This window comes from Xenopus tropicalis, chromosome 1 (assembly GCF_000004195.4).
Source record: "Xenopus tropicalis strain Nigerian chromosome 1, UCB_Xtro_10.0, whole genome shotgun sequence".
Lineage (NCBI taxonomy): Eukaryota > Metazoa > Chordata > Amphibia > Anura > Pipidae > Xenopus > Xenopus tropicalis.
Genome location: NC_030677.2, coordinates 168,310,456 through 168,326,106, shown reverse-complemented (window position 1 = coordinate 168,326,106; position 15,651 = coordinate 168,310,456). Strand labels below are relative to the sequence as shown.

At 40.3% G+C, this 15,651-nt stretch overlaps 1 protein-coding gene across 1 annotated transcript; it reads left to right on the top strand.

The window, feature by feature from the left end:
* The first annotated feature begins 746 nt into the window (after positions 1-746).
* Positions 747-15,115, top strand: phax (phosphorylated adaptor for RNA export). Its single transcript, XM_002931713.5, has 5 exons — positions 747-1,011; positions 1,524-2,131; positions 6,480-6,600; positions 7,428-7,511; positions 13,722-15,115. The coding sequence occupies exons 1-5, from the start codon at positions 898-900 to the stop codon at positions 13,980-13,982; spliced, it is 1,188 nt and encodes a 395-aa protein (XP_002931759.1). The 5' UTR covers positions 747-897; the 3' UTR covers positions 13,983-15,115.
* The last annotated feature ends 536 nt before the right edge of the window (positions 15,116-15,651 follow it).

The window sequence follows — 15,651 nt, the reverse complement described above, 5'->3', positions numbered from 1 at the left end:
TGCTTGCCGAAAATATCAGCCCTACGCCTCGTGTGGCATCAGCCTAATATTATGGATGCTGGCTAATGGCAACACCCAGGGTCAGACTGGGGGGTGCAGGGCCCCTGCCAGCCGCGTCCCCTACCCCCCCCCCTGCCGGGGTCCCCCACAGGTTCCCCACACCTGATGTCCTCCCCTGAGCGTGTGTAAGTTTAACGCGTCAAGGGAAAACCGGTCGGGCGGGGGGGCGCTGACCCTGGCAACACCCATCACCCTTACTCCCAGCAAGCCTGCCTGTGAGATGTCTGCACACAGCAGGATACACCAGGATAGGGGGCCCATAAGAACTCCTTTTTATCTGGGATAACTTTGGGCAGAAACATCCTGCAGAGATGGCAGACCCCTCATTGTAATCAACAGGAAGAACTTTACATAATAGTTATTTTAAATTATTTGCCTTTATTCTTGTAGCATCACCTTTTTGTAACGTATCTGCTCCCGGGGCTATTGGTCCAGTATGTCCCACTTGGTTAGCGTGTCTAGTTTAGTAAATAAATGTTAATGTAAATGTAATGTAATGTAGTAAGTACAGACCATTTTCTTCCCTGCCTGCCTTATATTGAAGTTGACATGCTTGAGTTTTATTCTGACACAAATTTCCGGCCAATGGGGGCCCGCCTATTAAACCTTAAAGTGACGTATAGTTAGTAACCTCGCTAAAAACCCCACGGCCATTAATAAGTACAATTTCCAACAAGCAATGAGCGAACAAGCAGTTCACTTCCGAGGCGGGACGGTAGGATTGCCCATTCCAATCATGGCAGATCGCTTACAATGGGCTCTCGGCTAGGTCTCGCACTCTCATTCGGCCCCTGAGTTTTCACTTTCTCAACGTATTTCCGTATCCGGCTGGGTATCATGGCGCTAGATGCAGCCCGGGAAATGATGGAGGATGAGGGCTTGGAAGACGGGGAGCTAAGCGGCTCTGACACAGACATGAGAACGTCGGGAGTGGGGAACAAAGGGCAGCAGGTAGAGGGAATGCCGGCCTGTGGGATAGTTGAGGGCTCCCTGTGGCAATAAGTAAAGCCAATGTGTTAGACGTGATGTTCCATCTGCTATCATGCCTCTACCCTGCAGTCTGTGGTAGCCATACCTTGCCGGAGCAGTAGCCATATAAGGCCCTGTTGGGCGATATACCTCCCCATGCTTTTATATATCCATTGCTGTCATTTTATTTTCTCACTTTGATGTCAGAAATTCCATAGAGTTGTGGCACATAATAGCATTTGCTGATATAATGGAAGTTTTAGTTTCTTTAGTTGTTTCTTGGCATTGCGAAATGTAACCTTTGCTGTACTTACTATTGAAGCATGGTGCAGTGTTTTGTTTCCCTGCAATTTTCTATCGTCCATATTAATGATGATTAGTTTAACCCTTTAGTCTTGAAATCTCTGATATTTCTGTTTCTGCTAACACATAATATTGATTAGTTATACTTTTTGAAAGGCATCTTCCATTGAACTGATTTTTTATATTTTCAGAAAACAGATTTAATCACCACTTCACTCAGTTACCGGAGTAATAGTACCCTTTCAAATAATGTCCCCTACCGAACGACTAAAGGTCTGGACTCGAGTGAAGATAGTGCATCTGATTCTGATGATGAAGATGGTTCTTCATGGAAACGTAAACGGCAGAAGTGTACCCACCCAGCCCCTAAAATGGCCAGACCTCTTCCTGTACTGCAGGGCCAACAAAGGCCTATTGGCACGGGGGGTACAAAGCGTAATAATGTATGGGGAGCTGTCCTTCAGGAGCAGACCCAAGAGGCAGTGGCAACTGAACTAGGTATTATGGATATGGAAGGCCAACTGGATATGAGTAGGCAATCGGAGACATATAATTATATTCTTGCCAGGAAACTGATGGAAAAAACAGAAAAGGAGGAAGAACTGAAGCTGGACAAAGAACTAGATGAGTACATGCAAGAAGATAAAGAGTCTGCACCAAAAGAGGAAAATGGGCACCTCAAGAGGAAACGACCTATTAAAGAAAGACTGGGAGAGAGGTTAGAAATGGATTACAAGGGCAGATATGAAATAACTGAGGCTGACTCAGAAGATAAAGTCTCTGATGAAATTGCCCATAGGTAAGATTGCAGAGCTGTTATCTGCCTTAGCATTGTAGTATTATGCTTGTAATGGTGGCTCTTGCATTACCACTGTCAAAGAAAAATATTCTAAATACTTTAGTACAGGGATGTTGGATCACAAAATAATGAGACTTAGGGGCTGATTTACTAATCCACGAATCTGAATCCCGAATGGGAAAAAATTGGATTGGAAACTAACATTTTGCGTATTTTCGTATTTTTTGCGACTTTTTCATAGCCATTACGACTTTCGTGAATTGTCGCAACTTTTTCATAGCCATTACGAAAAGTTCGCGAAAAAGTCGCAAAATACCGATCATTACGAAAAAACGCATTTGGGCGCTTTTCGGACGTTCGTGGATTAGTAAATGTGCCTCTTGGGGTAATAAATGCAGTAAGTGCTAGGATACAGCTGATTTAGCATTCATCTCACAGGGTACTATAACTGTCTGCAAGCTGAGTCCCTGTGGAAGGCAGCCACAGATTATTAGACAGTTAAAGTAAAGTCTGCCAAAATAAAGTTAAAAGTTCTTCTAATGTTAGTGCAGTCAAGCAACCTTCTTGTTGCGGTTTGTGTTTTGGCCAAGTAAATAAACCCAAGTTTTCCCTATGTAACTAGACAAAAAAAATGCGGTTTAAAAAGATATATATCCATCAGGATCAAATTTTGTAATTTCTTGTTGATCCAGAGGAAGGCAAATATAACATGTGAAGTTTTATCTGAATTTCTCCATTAGGCTATTGGTCCAGCACCTGGGTTAAGGTTGTACTAAGAGGTAATTTGAGTAACCTTGTATTTTCTAGCAAAAGGTATCCATTATTTTCTTGAAACTATCTAATGTATCTGCCAGTACAACTACTTTATGAAGAGAGTTCCAGAAATTCACAGGTATCGCTTTGGCTAGCTTGTTTATGCTCTTGTTTGTATTGGAGGTCATAGGGGCCCAGGAAGACTGGGAACTTCATCAAAGCCTTTCAGCATAAGCATGTAAAGAATAACTGAGGTCTAAAGAATGAGGGAGTCTAAAAAAATGTTATCATGGGAACTATAAAGTTCCAGTTACACCACTGCCCATTACTAAGGGGTAGTATCAGACATATCAGAGGGCAAAGGAGGAGCACTGCTGGGAATTCTGATAAAATAATCTGATGATCAGGTACAAGAGGGGGGTTGCTACCACATACTACAGACTTTGTGTAATGGCTTTCCTTGTTCTTTAAGAATGACATGCTTAGTATTCTGAAACAATCTTTACAGAATACATATTGTGACTAGGTGTTGTCAGGCAAGACCATAGAATGTAAATAGTTGTTAAAGGAGAATAAAAGCCTATAAACACTATGCTCCCTTAATGGGCCTTCCTTCTGAACTGTATCACTGCAGACTCCTAATACTGCATTATTTGCCATACCTGTTCATAAAAAGCAAATTTGCACTGTGGAGTTGGCAGATGGTATCTTTCACTGCTTAGTGTCCATTGCCCAGAAATTGCTGACCAGGAGCATGCGTAGTCATGTTTGGACCTGCTTAAACTGAGCATGGTTCTTGCAAGTATGCAGGAGAAAGGACATTAAGTGATGTAAGGTGGCATCTGCTACTCTGCTTTTCATAAGTGGTGCAGCTAACAGGCTAGAAGTATTGGGGATCCGCTGGGGTGTGGTTCAGAAGGGCGGCTTTCTGGACTGGCCCTCCTTAAAAATTCAGCAGGCTGGGGTACATTACTTGTGATACTGCCATTTGCTAATGCATCCAGCTTTAATAGGTGCAGGGGGTGCCTGGTACATGAATGAAAATAGTGACGTGGAACTTGCAAGTTAGTACACTAGTGATTCTAGATAAGTCCAGCTTTATTGTTATCTCATCTGCATAAAAATATTTTTTGGCCCAAACCGTAACACACAGTACACACTACCTTTCCTCCTTTAATGTAAATGTAAGCTACTACCACACCTCTATAAGTAGGTATTTAATTTACACCAAAATAAATATGCTCATCACAATATATTCTTTTGTTTTTACACCATGTATCACTTTAAACTTATATTTATGGTAATGTCCCAAGCACTGCTTGTACTATGATGCATATACATCAAGATCCATTCTTTTGTATGACTGGTGCAATCCATTTGTACCAATTTTGGAGCATAAAAAGCTGAACACAAACCAAGGCAAAATGTTTAACTCACTTTCTGCTAAGCGGATGTGTTGATTTTCCAGTGGCCACATGGGGACAGCATTTATTTTCCCTGTAATTACTCTTTCCCAGTCAAGCAGATTTACACATGCATTATCTTGTAAAGAGTAATTGACCAACTCTAAGACAGATGGGTTGATTAGTCGCTGCGATTTTTAAAATCAATAAAAAGCATTATTCAATAAATATTTTGCTTGTATTTTGAGGCATGATATAGGGCAGGCAGTTCAAACGCAAATGCCGCAGGCTGCGAAAATGTGAACGTCATACTGAGTGAGGGCATCATAAATTCTTTGCCTTCAGACTCACAAAAGAAGAAATTCTGATGTTTAATAAGCAATTTTCCAAAATGTGAAATAACTGTAGAAGTAGAGCTTACAATTTATGGCAATGTTGACAGTAGGCTTAAGAGCCACAAATAGGGGTCTCAGTCTGACATGTTTTGCATAGGGTGATATGTGATGGTCAGTGTCATGGCAATTCAGAGATTACATTTTGTGTCCCTGTTCTCTAAATACAGTTGTAGAAAACAAGGCACTGGTTGTGGTTTGTGTTCGAAACAGGTGCAAGCCTTTGGTCATTCATAAGTCAGGGGATAAGATTTATGAATGGTTAGTGTAAGAAAGCTAACCTGTATTCATTGGGACAGATGCTCCAGAATTACTGTGTGCTCCTTGCCAAAGCCCCACTAAGTAACCTGAGCCTGCAGATAGTGACCCCCAGTTGTCAGACTGCAGTGCACAGCACAGACCCCTATATTAAATTCACAGGCTTCTTTTATATGTTCAGTGCACAGAATAATTTATTAAATTGCATTTTTATTTACAAATGATAATGTTAAACATATTGCTCAGTTGCTGTAAATGTAATGCAGTGTAAATGTTCCCATATTTATAACGTGTCATAAAGGTCTGTACAATACTCTTATAAGGACATAAAATATCTAAACATAATTTTGCGAGAAATGTCCCCAGGACAGAAAGTTATGGCACTTGCAGAAGATTTATGCAGACATTCATGATTTTTTAATAATCTCTATTGTGCCCTAAGAACACAGCTTGCCATACACTTTTACAGGGAGATTTACTAGTAATTTAACTATGTAAAATGTCACTACTAAGTCTGCTTTCTCTAAGATATTTCCTAGCATTATGTCTGCCAGGCGTCTGTGGGAGACATCAAAATGAGATAAAATGCCTCATGTGCCACTGTATGACATTTGGCACCCATGACTAGCTTAAGGAGATACCAACACCTGAAATGTAAGGTTTTTGTTTTTTTTTAAATATAACATTGTCTTTGCATGAGCTTTATTATTTTGCCTTTACATAACCTATCTGTTCCCCCATGTTCCTTTATGAGGGGGTGCCATATTTGTTCAGCAGTAGGAGTCTGTTAGCATTAGAAGCTATAACTGACAGGCTGAGAAGGGACAGTCAGGTTGGCAAAACACTCAGGTTTAGGAACTTCAATTAATAATTAATAATCAATTAAATAAAATATTTAACAGTGACAGTCACCAATGTCAATTAACTTATAAGATTTAGGGGATGGGTTGTTTCCTCCTTATTCCTGCCTGCAGACAGCAGTGAAAGCAACTACTTATTGCTTATTTTATAACTACATGTATGGGACCTGTTATCCAGAATGTTCAGGTAAGGTATCTTACTGTAAATTGGATCTCTGCTAAAAATCATTTAAACATGAAATAAACCCAACAGGATTGTTTTGCCTCCAATATAGATTCATGCAATTTAGTTACCATTAAGTACAAGGTACTGTTTTATTACAGAGAAAAAGGAAATCCTTTTTAAAAATATGAATTATTTTATTATAATGCACTATAAGAGATGGCCTTTCTGTAATTTGGAGCTTTCTGGATAATGGGTTTCTTTAGAATGGATCCCATAGCTGTGCCTTAATCTGCTGCTATAATATAAGGCTGTTCGAAAACTGCATTAACTGATCATGAGCAGTAGATGGAGCACATAACGTAATAAGCCTGTTGGTTCAGTAATGTTAGCAGATTACGCAGTTTGCTTTTATATACATAAAAGCAAGAGGGTATATATTACTTAATTCAGTTTTTCATGCACATTATGAACATGACACTCTTGCTAAGAAGTTCTCATTTTTTCTATGTCCTGCAGACTCCGAGAGCCAAAGAAGGATTTAATAGAGCGGGTTGTAAAAACTCTTGGAACCAAGAAAGCTATTGAGTTGCTTATGGAAACTGCAGAAGTGGAACATAATGGTGGACTCTTTATTCTGGTAAGGAAAAACGACATGCGATTATTTGTGGAATGCATTTTATGGGAAACATTGCTCCTTTCAAAACTGCATCAAAAAATGTTTTGTAAACCTCTTCCAATATGAGTATTAAAGTATGAGATCTGCCATTTTTTATTTCTTTTATTTAGATTTAAACAAGCCTTAATAGTGTTTTTCTCAGTGACATTAACTGTTCCAATTTCAGACTGCTGGTCTCCCTATCAACTAAAGAAAAATCTTCAGCACACCACTTACATACATGTTCTCAATGTTGTCAATTCACATAATTGAATGGCTGCTTGGGACTGTTTGATACTGCAGCCGTGATGGGGTTAATTGGTCACATGCTAGTGTCACATGGTCTGTTAAGGTATTTAGTGAGTAAATTGTTCACTTGTGTGTATTGCACCTGAAGAAGGGGTCACCCCCGAAAGCTTGTGCTGTTTTGCTCATTTCTGCAAATAAATGATTTAAAGGCATTGCCGACACAACTGGTGTGCTTCTTTCCCTTTGCAAAGCTCCCTATCAACTAAACAGGAAATCTTTGATCACTTTTCAATACAAAGACACTCTGCTAAGCATTTGGATCTAAAAAGCACCAGTGTCATCATTTCCTGTTTAACTTAATTTGGAGACAACAGGAGCAGTTTTGGACACTTTCACGTTGACTGAAATGGAGAAAGTGTAGAAAAGCTTTGTGCGCCAACAACCTTAAGGCAATGGCACACTAAAGGGTATGTTTATCATGCTGTGTAAAAAGTGGAATGGTGGTTCACAAAAGAGGAAATCTTTTGTTTAAAACCAGTATTTTTGTTTTCTGTCTACAGAATGGAAGTAGAAGGAGGACTCCTGGAGGGGTGTATCTGAACCTATTAAAAAATACACCAAGTATTACATCAGATCAAGTGAAGGTAAAAACAGTGTTTCAGCACTTTAGATGGCTCTGTGTACAAACATTAGTAGCTACTGCACTGCAAGGGGGATCCCTCTGTCAGCAATAAGGAGCTAGGAGGCAAGCATCAATCTTTCATGTAGTGTAATTGCAGCACTTCTGGGTATAATGGAATTATAATAATGAAATAATACATGTTTTTACTATGAATTGTACTATTGTTCAACACAGTTGCTGTTATAGTGTAACCTGTGTGTACAAGTCCTGTACCGCAAGGCTAGAGCAAATTCATCACCTTGAGTCATACTTGCATTTGATTGTCTTACGGGCCAAATTGCTTGAAGTCCATGTCTAGTTACTTAGTATCCACCCACCCAAAGTAAGAGTTTGCCCACTGTGAAAGGGAAAAATGTTGCCATTGTTGGTTAAAGATAGCTATACAAACATCTCAGTCATTAAGATGACTATGAAGTCTCTAAACAGTTTAAAGGAACAGTAACACTAAAAAATGAAAGAGCTTTAAAGTAATAAAAATATAATGCACTGTTGCCCTGCACTGGTAAAACTGGTGTGTTTGCTACAGTAACACTACTATAATTTATATAATAAGCTGCTGTGTAGCCACGGGGGCAGCCATTCAAGCTGGAAAAAAGGAGAAAAGGCACAGGGTACATAGCAGATAACAGATAAGCTCTGTGGAATACAATAGTGTTTTATCTGTTATCTGCTATGTGCCTGTGCCTTTTTTCCTTTGAATGGCTGCCTCCATGGCTACATAGCAGCTTATTTATATAAATTATAGTAGACTTTCTGAAGCAAACACAGTGCAGGGCAGCAGCACATTATATTTTAGTTACTTTTATACACTTTCATTTTTTGGTGTTACTGTTCCTTTAAGTGGAGAATGTAAAGTTTACATGAAGGATTTAGCTGCCTGTGGTGGAGTGCATGTAGTAAAAAAAAATTCTTTGTAAATTCTCATGGTTTTTTGTTTTTTTTTGGCTAGCAATCTGGATAGCAATCTATACTATAGCTAATGGGTATAACATGTAATCTGTTTAAACCTGTATATATGTGTTTTAAAATATATAAATATATGGTTCAGGGAAATAAAGTGAGGCCTACTTTGATGCATGTGTCTCAGATATGTTATGAGTGTGATTTAATAAGTGCCGAATAGTTATGTGAGGGTCCACAAATACTCGACCCACACCTGACCCTTACTCGCTAACTCCTAACCTGCACCTGGACCAACCTGCAGATCCACGTCTATTTACAGACCTGTGCCTGACCCACCCTATAACAGAGGCTGCCAGAGGCAGACGCGGGGCTCATTTATGTCGAGGGCGGCAGGAAGAATTCGGCCGAACCCTCCCACGACCCACTTCTGCTGTGTGGATGTCGGCCCCACAGGTTTTGGGCCAGCTCGCAAATCACTAGCGCTGAAATGCTTGCAAATTGAAAGTTATGCATGCCATATGTTCATACAGAAGTGTGTTTGGGATACAACTATAAAACAGGACTTGTGTTTAATACGCATTCTGCCTATTCTTCTCATTAAAAGGAAGACACATGGAGCTACTTATCGGGGCTACAAAAATAGACAATGCTGATCATTTATTGATAATTGTCTCTACGTGTTTTTTAGCAGAGGCAGTTCTTAGTATTGTCTATGGCAGGGTATTTTCTGGCCTTTAGTAGCCGTAACAAGTAGCTGCTACTAAGTAGCTCCATGTGTCTTGCTTTTAATTAGAAGAATGCGTATTAAACACAAGTCCTGTTTATTGTTGTATCCCTTAAAGCGGACCTGTCACCCTAAGAAATAAGTCCAAATTATTTTCTATATTGTTAGTTGAGCAAAATAAACTTACTTACTCTATATAAATAATATAAATCTTGTTTCCTTCCATCTTGGAATTACTTAATCAAAGCAAGCAGGCAGGCACCATTTTGTGGACACTTATTAAGGCAAGCTTTGTATCATGCCAAAATCTTGTTTATGTGCCAGAATGGGGGACCAGATGCCCATGCACTGGCTACACAATCAGATGAGGAGGAGGGGGGGAGAAGTGAGATGTTCAGTGACATCTAGGAAGTGCTGAATGGAAAGCTAAAGTTACTGTCTGCCCCGCCTCTATGCCTAAGGCATAGAGGCGGGGCAAGCAATATATGATTGACAGCTGGGATTTTTAAATGCCTTTATAATGGGTTTGGATGTGTTAATATAAAAATGAATTTGGGTTTCATGTTTAATTTGAACAGGACTTTTATTATACAGATTTTCATGTCTGGGTGACAGGTCCACTTTAAAGCCTTTATAGGAGGCAGATGTAGAGCTCATAAGGTTGTGCTTGCAGGGCTGCTGTTGACCCTCTGATGGTGACAACATGTCATGGACTTTTGGAGATATTTTAATATTTATTTCACACATTTCTAGTTAGATCTGTCTAGCTATTGAACTGTGGATGTGCCCAATGACATGGAGGCAGGAGTGGGATGATTAAAGTAGTGGTGCATAAGGCAGTGCCGGGTTAGCAAACATGCTATATAGGATAAATTTGGCAGTCACACTCTTAATTGGCTTATGAGGCTTATGCTCTCTGGACTCTTTTTATAAGGTGGACTGTCTCTTTAATTTCTTAATTTCCTAAATTCTGGCTTTTTTTAAGCACAGTTACCATTAGGAATACCACCTAGGGGTTTTCTTTCTCTTTGCCCTGTTAAGAGGGAAGCAATTTGCCCTAACCCATTGTTGTATGCCACAAAAATATGGGGTTCTGTGCTTCAAGCAGTGCTTTCAGCATAGGCCTTCAGTCCATTTTCTGTAGCCCAGTGCCAGCCACCATTACATTAACATTTATTTATAAAGCGCCAACATATTCCGCAGCGCTGTACAATATGTGGGTTACATACATTGGACATACAGAGTAACATATAAAGCAATCAGTAACCGATACAAGAGGTGAAGAGGGCCCTGCCCAAAAGAACTTACAATCTACAAGGAGAAAGGGTTGAGACACAAGGTGTGGGAATGGGCATGACCAGAGTTGTGAGAGGTGTGGCACAGGGTATTGCTAAGCTAGATTAGGGTAAGCCTCTCTAAATAAATGTGTTTTTAGAGATCTCTTGAAGGCAGAGAGATTGGGAGAAAGTCTGACAGTTTGTGGGAGCAAATTCCAGAGAAGGGGGGCAGCCCTTGCAAAGTCTTGAATGCGAGCGTGTGAGGAGGGAATGAGAGAGGAGTTGAGGAGCAGGTCAGTAGAGGAGCGTAACAAGCGGGTTGGATGGTATCTAGAGATGAGTAGTGCTGCTGATTGATTTTGTTCTCTTTTGTCTCATTTATATAATTTTTAAAATACCAAAGCCAACTGCAATGTGCCTTTTTAATTTTTCTTTCTTAGGCCATCTGTCATTTCAATTTTATAACGTCTATTTGTCCTCAAAATGATTACACACAGACTATCTTTCTTTTGTTTCAGTTAGCCTTTATCTGTTAGCACAGTCTTATCCCACTAAATTTTATCTACTCCTCCCCCCCTCATCATGTCAGTTCTTTTTTGAGCACATTCAACGCTACATAAACACATCTGAACTCAATGTAGGGCCTTCACATATCACTTCTTAATCTGATAGGCTTCTACTCTGCTATCAGTCTCCTTTCATTTTATTGCTTTAAACCTCCCTGTATAACATTATAATAACACATTTTGCTATCTCTGCCTATTGTGAGTTTAATCTTTATAGTGAACACAATCTTTTCTTTTCTGGTCAAAATGCCTTTAGGGCAAGGGCACATTGAGCGTTGGCTCCATTGCTCCTAACCTCCTTTTTTCTGCAGAGGATCTGCTCCCTTCCCCTTCTCCGTTTCTCTGTACTAAAAAGTGCAGCTTCTACTGGGCTGCAGGTACACAAAACGAAGCAGAGTTCGACCTAAAATATGCAAAATCAGGCATTTTCAACCTGGTCTCTGTACCTGCACACAAGCAGAAGCTTTTACTTTTCAGGGCAGATACATGGAGATGCGAATGCGCTTCTCTCAGAAAAAAATGCTGGCTGAGAGCAGTGGAGCCAATGCTCCATGTGCCCTTAGTTAAAACTGAAAGAAAATAATGGGATTAATGATAAGAGTGCTGTGAAATACACTGGAAAACACAGGTGACACATTTGTATTTTGTTAAGGTTTTAACAAAAGCATTCATCTAAAACATGGAGTCACAGTGACCCAATTGCACTCAATAAAGCATGCTGGTTTTCTAATTTCTCAACCAAATTTAGGATACCCAGAAAACATGATACATTGGAGATGCAGGTAGGCAGAGAGCGGCATTTATAGCAGCCCTGTCACAGTTGTGAATTTCCTTGACTAATTTTCAATTGTATTCCTTCATTCTTTGCAGCTTCTAGGGTGCAGTTGGTCACATTTTTACAGTGTTTTTTCCCATCTTTATGATGTTCAAACCCTTGGTAAAGAAGTGAAATTGTTTTCTGCCAGTGCCCGAGTCTGTGGATTCTGGCAGTGTAGCACAGGGTTGTACAGTTTTACACACCCATGATGTTTCGGGCTACTAACCACTCTGAAATGCATTTCCACAAGCATTGCTTCAGCTTTCCGAAGTCGCATGAGTTTGCTTGCAGGAGGACACTTTGAGCAACTTTGCAAAGCTGAAGCAATGTGTAGGCCTTTCTACCGGCAAATCCTATTGTTACCGGTGGAAAGTAATTTCAGAGCGGTTAGACATCTGCCGTAGCAGAGATCTGTTAGGCTGCCCTAAATAGCTGTCCCTATGAATGCAAATCCCACTTATTACACATTCATAGCTTCTAAAGGTGGCCATACTCGTTGCGATATGCTCGTTTGCCAAGGTCGCCAAACAGGCAGATCTTCTTCCGATATCAGTCCAAATGATCAAGTTAATACGGCGGGCATAGGCGTCAGTCTGAGGACCACATCAACAAGCTGATGTGGTCCCTGATGCGTCAGAAAATTAAACCTGCCTGATCGAGGTGTCGGCTGTCAGAGGTGCCCATACACGGGCAGATAAGCTGTTAGATCGTTTTGAAGAGCCTAAATTGGCAGCTGAAATCTGCCCGTGTCACCCGCATTTAAATCTCTGCTACCACGGGACACTAATCTCCCCAAAATATCTTGCCACTGGCAACAAAATGAATTGGCAAAGCATATGTGCAGACCGGAACCCTGTTACTGCTCCCCTTTCAGGTGGGTGGCAGAGGCCCCTGCGGGGGGGGTTAGTGGGGTGCGGTGGGGGACGTAGCTGGCAGTGCGACCCTGCATATGCGTTGCTTAGTTTTCCAAAGTCGTGTGAAGTTGCCTGCGGGAGGTTACTTCACGCTACTGGAAAACGAAGCAATGCGTAGCCTTTCCACCAGCGATACTTTAATGCCGGTAAAGGCATTTTAGGGAGATTATTCGTCCATGGTAGCCAAGATTAACCATTGGAGACTAATCTCCCCTATGAGCCTATGACATCGGACCTTATACGTTACTTTCTTCTTGGAATAAGCTTAGTGAAATGTTAAAGTGGACCTGTCACCCAGACATGAAAAGCTGGATAATAAAAGCCATTTTCAAATTAAACATGAAACCCAAAATAATTTTTTTATTACCACATCCATACCCATTATAACAGCATTTTAAAATCCCAGCTGTCAATCATATAATGCCTGCCCCGCCTCTATGCCTTAGGCATAGAGGTGTGGCAGTCAGTTACTTTCACTTTCAATTCAGAACTACTTAGATGTTGCTGCACTGCTCACATTCCCCCTCCCTCCTCACCATGTAATTTTGTAACCAGTGCATGGACATGGGCATCAGGTCCCCCCATACTGGCACAGAAACAAGATATTGGCAGAATGCAATGCCGCTTTGATAACAGTGTCCACAAAATGGCCCCTGCCTGCTTGCTGCAATTGTGAATTCCAAGGCTGAAGAAAATAAGATTAAAATAATTGATATAGTGTAAGTAAAGTTTATTTTGCTTGCCAAACACAATAGAAAACAATATGAAATTATTTCTTAAGGTGACAGGTCCGCTTTAAATGAATGGAAGAGTAGGACAGTATTCCTGGTGGTATCCCATTAAAACAGGTTTTTATGTTTATGAGACCAATTACTTGATCCCGATACAATATAATTTGTACAGGATACATACTTGGTCATTCGGTTCCAGCACCATTACAATATTGTAACATTTTTCTTTCTTTCTTTTAGGAAATATTTTGTTTAGAAAACCAGAAGGAACAAGAGAGTAAAAAGGCAGCCAAAAAGAGAAGGCGCCATTTACTGGGGAAGAAGATGAAGGAAGCCATCAAAGGCCTTAACTTCCAGGAGCATGACGATACCTCGAGAGAGACGTTTGCCAGTGACACCAATGAAGCACTGGCTTCTCTAGATGACGAGCATACAGAAATGAAAGCCGACACAGAGGATGCCATTGAAATCGACAATTCCCACGACCTTGAGACTTTTTAACAGCACTTGCTGATATTGTGTAAACGGCTTCTACATTTCAAAGCTAGAAAATTAGGAGAAAAAATCCTATTCATGAAAGACTGCTACATAGGGGAAACAAATGACTTAATAGAAAAACATTCGTTTCTAGTTGGTGGCACCACCATGGTTTTTGGCATACTTTTTTTTTTTGTTTTCTTTGCACTTTGCCTCGTTTTGCCTTTTATTATCATACAAATTAGTGTCCATTAGAAACTGTGACCTATAACTGTAAACTTGTCATTTTGACACTAGAACAGGCCATTCCTATGTACCAGATCAACCATTTCACAAACCACAGATCCCTTTCTATAAACTGCTTTATACTTAGATAGGACGCTATGACTTGTAGCTGCTCATGTCGGCTGGGTTATCCTGTTTAGCACACAGGGAAATTTGTAGCATTTTGTTGCCTCAGCAAAACCCCTACAACTTAACCTCCCATTCAAAGTAAATGGGATTTGCTTTGATTGCACTTTGTGTTGTGCGTTTGTCACCAGACAGGACAGCATGCAGTTTTGGCATTTCTATCTTCTGTGAGGGGGGGGGGGGGGGGGGGATATGGAGCATTTAGTGTACTTCTCTGAGTGATAAATTAGTGAGGCAACAAAATGCCACAATCTTCCCTTGTTCCATTATTAGCCTGCTAGGAGCAATACTGAAAGAAGGTGCTATGGTTCTAAAACTGCAGGGAATCGGGCCACAATAATAAGTGCCTTGCAGCTCAACTACATTACTGATCACAAGACCCTTTAACCCTCTTATACAAGTGTACTGGAACTCGCTGATTCAGAACATTCCACTATTACCAGTATTTATACCACTTTTAAGAGAATAATATAGGGATTCAGCAGGCTGTTGATAGGAAAAAAGGTTTCCTTAAACTTCAGCAATGAAGGTAACATTTCAATGTTAATTGCTGTTCTAGGCAGGTCTGACTTCTTGAATAATTATAAAGGATAATGTATCCCTGCTAAAAGGATATTAGATGGCAGCTTGGTGTTTTGTGATTAAATGCAGCTTCCATTCTGTAACCTAAATGACTAGTTCTAAATTGAAATAGGGGTGTATTATTCTTTAGCTTGAATACCATTAAATGGATTCTGTCATGATTTTTATGGTGTACTTTTTATTTCTAAAAAATACATAGCAAATAATTCACTCTACCATTAAATGTTATTCTTGAACCAATACATTTTTTTGCTGTAATATTGGTGTGTAGGTGCCAACTCAGTGCATTGTGTCAGAGCTTTTAGAAGGAGCCAGCGCTACACATTAGAACTGCTTTCAGGTAACCTATTGTTTCTCCTACTCCCATGTAACTAGAGGAGTCCCAAGCCGGACTTGGATTTCTTACTATTCTGGGAGCTGCTATCTTGCTACCTTTCCATTGTTCTGCTGATCATATTCTGGGGAGGGGTGACTGAAATTTATCAGAGCACAGGTCACATGTCTCTGGCACCTGGGAAATGAAGAATACGGCTAGCCCCATGTGAAATTTTAAAATGGAATATGAAAAAAATCTGTTTTTGAAAAACAGATGCAATGCAGGATTCTGCTGGAGAAGCTCTATTAACTGATGTGTTACAAAAAAAAAACAACATGTTTTCCCTTGACAGTATTTCTTTAGCTACAGTAAGTTAGCCATTGG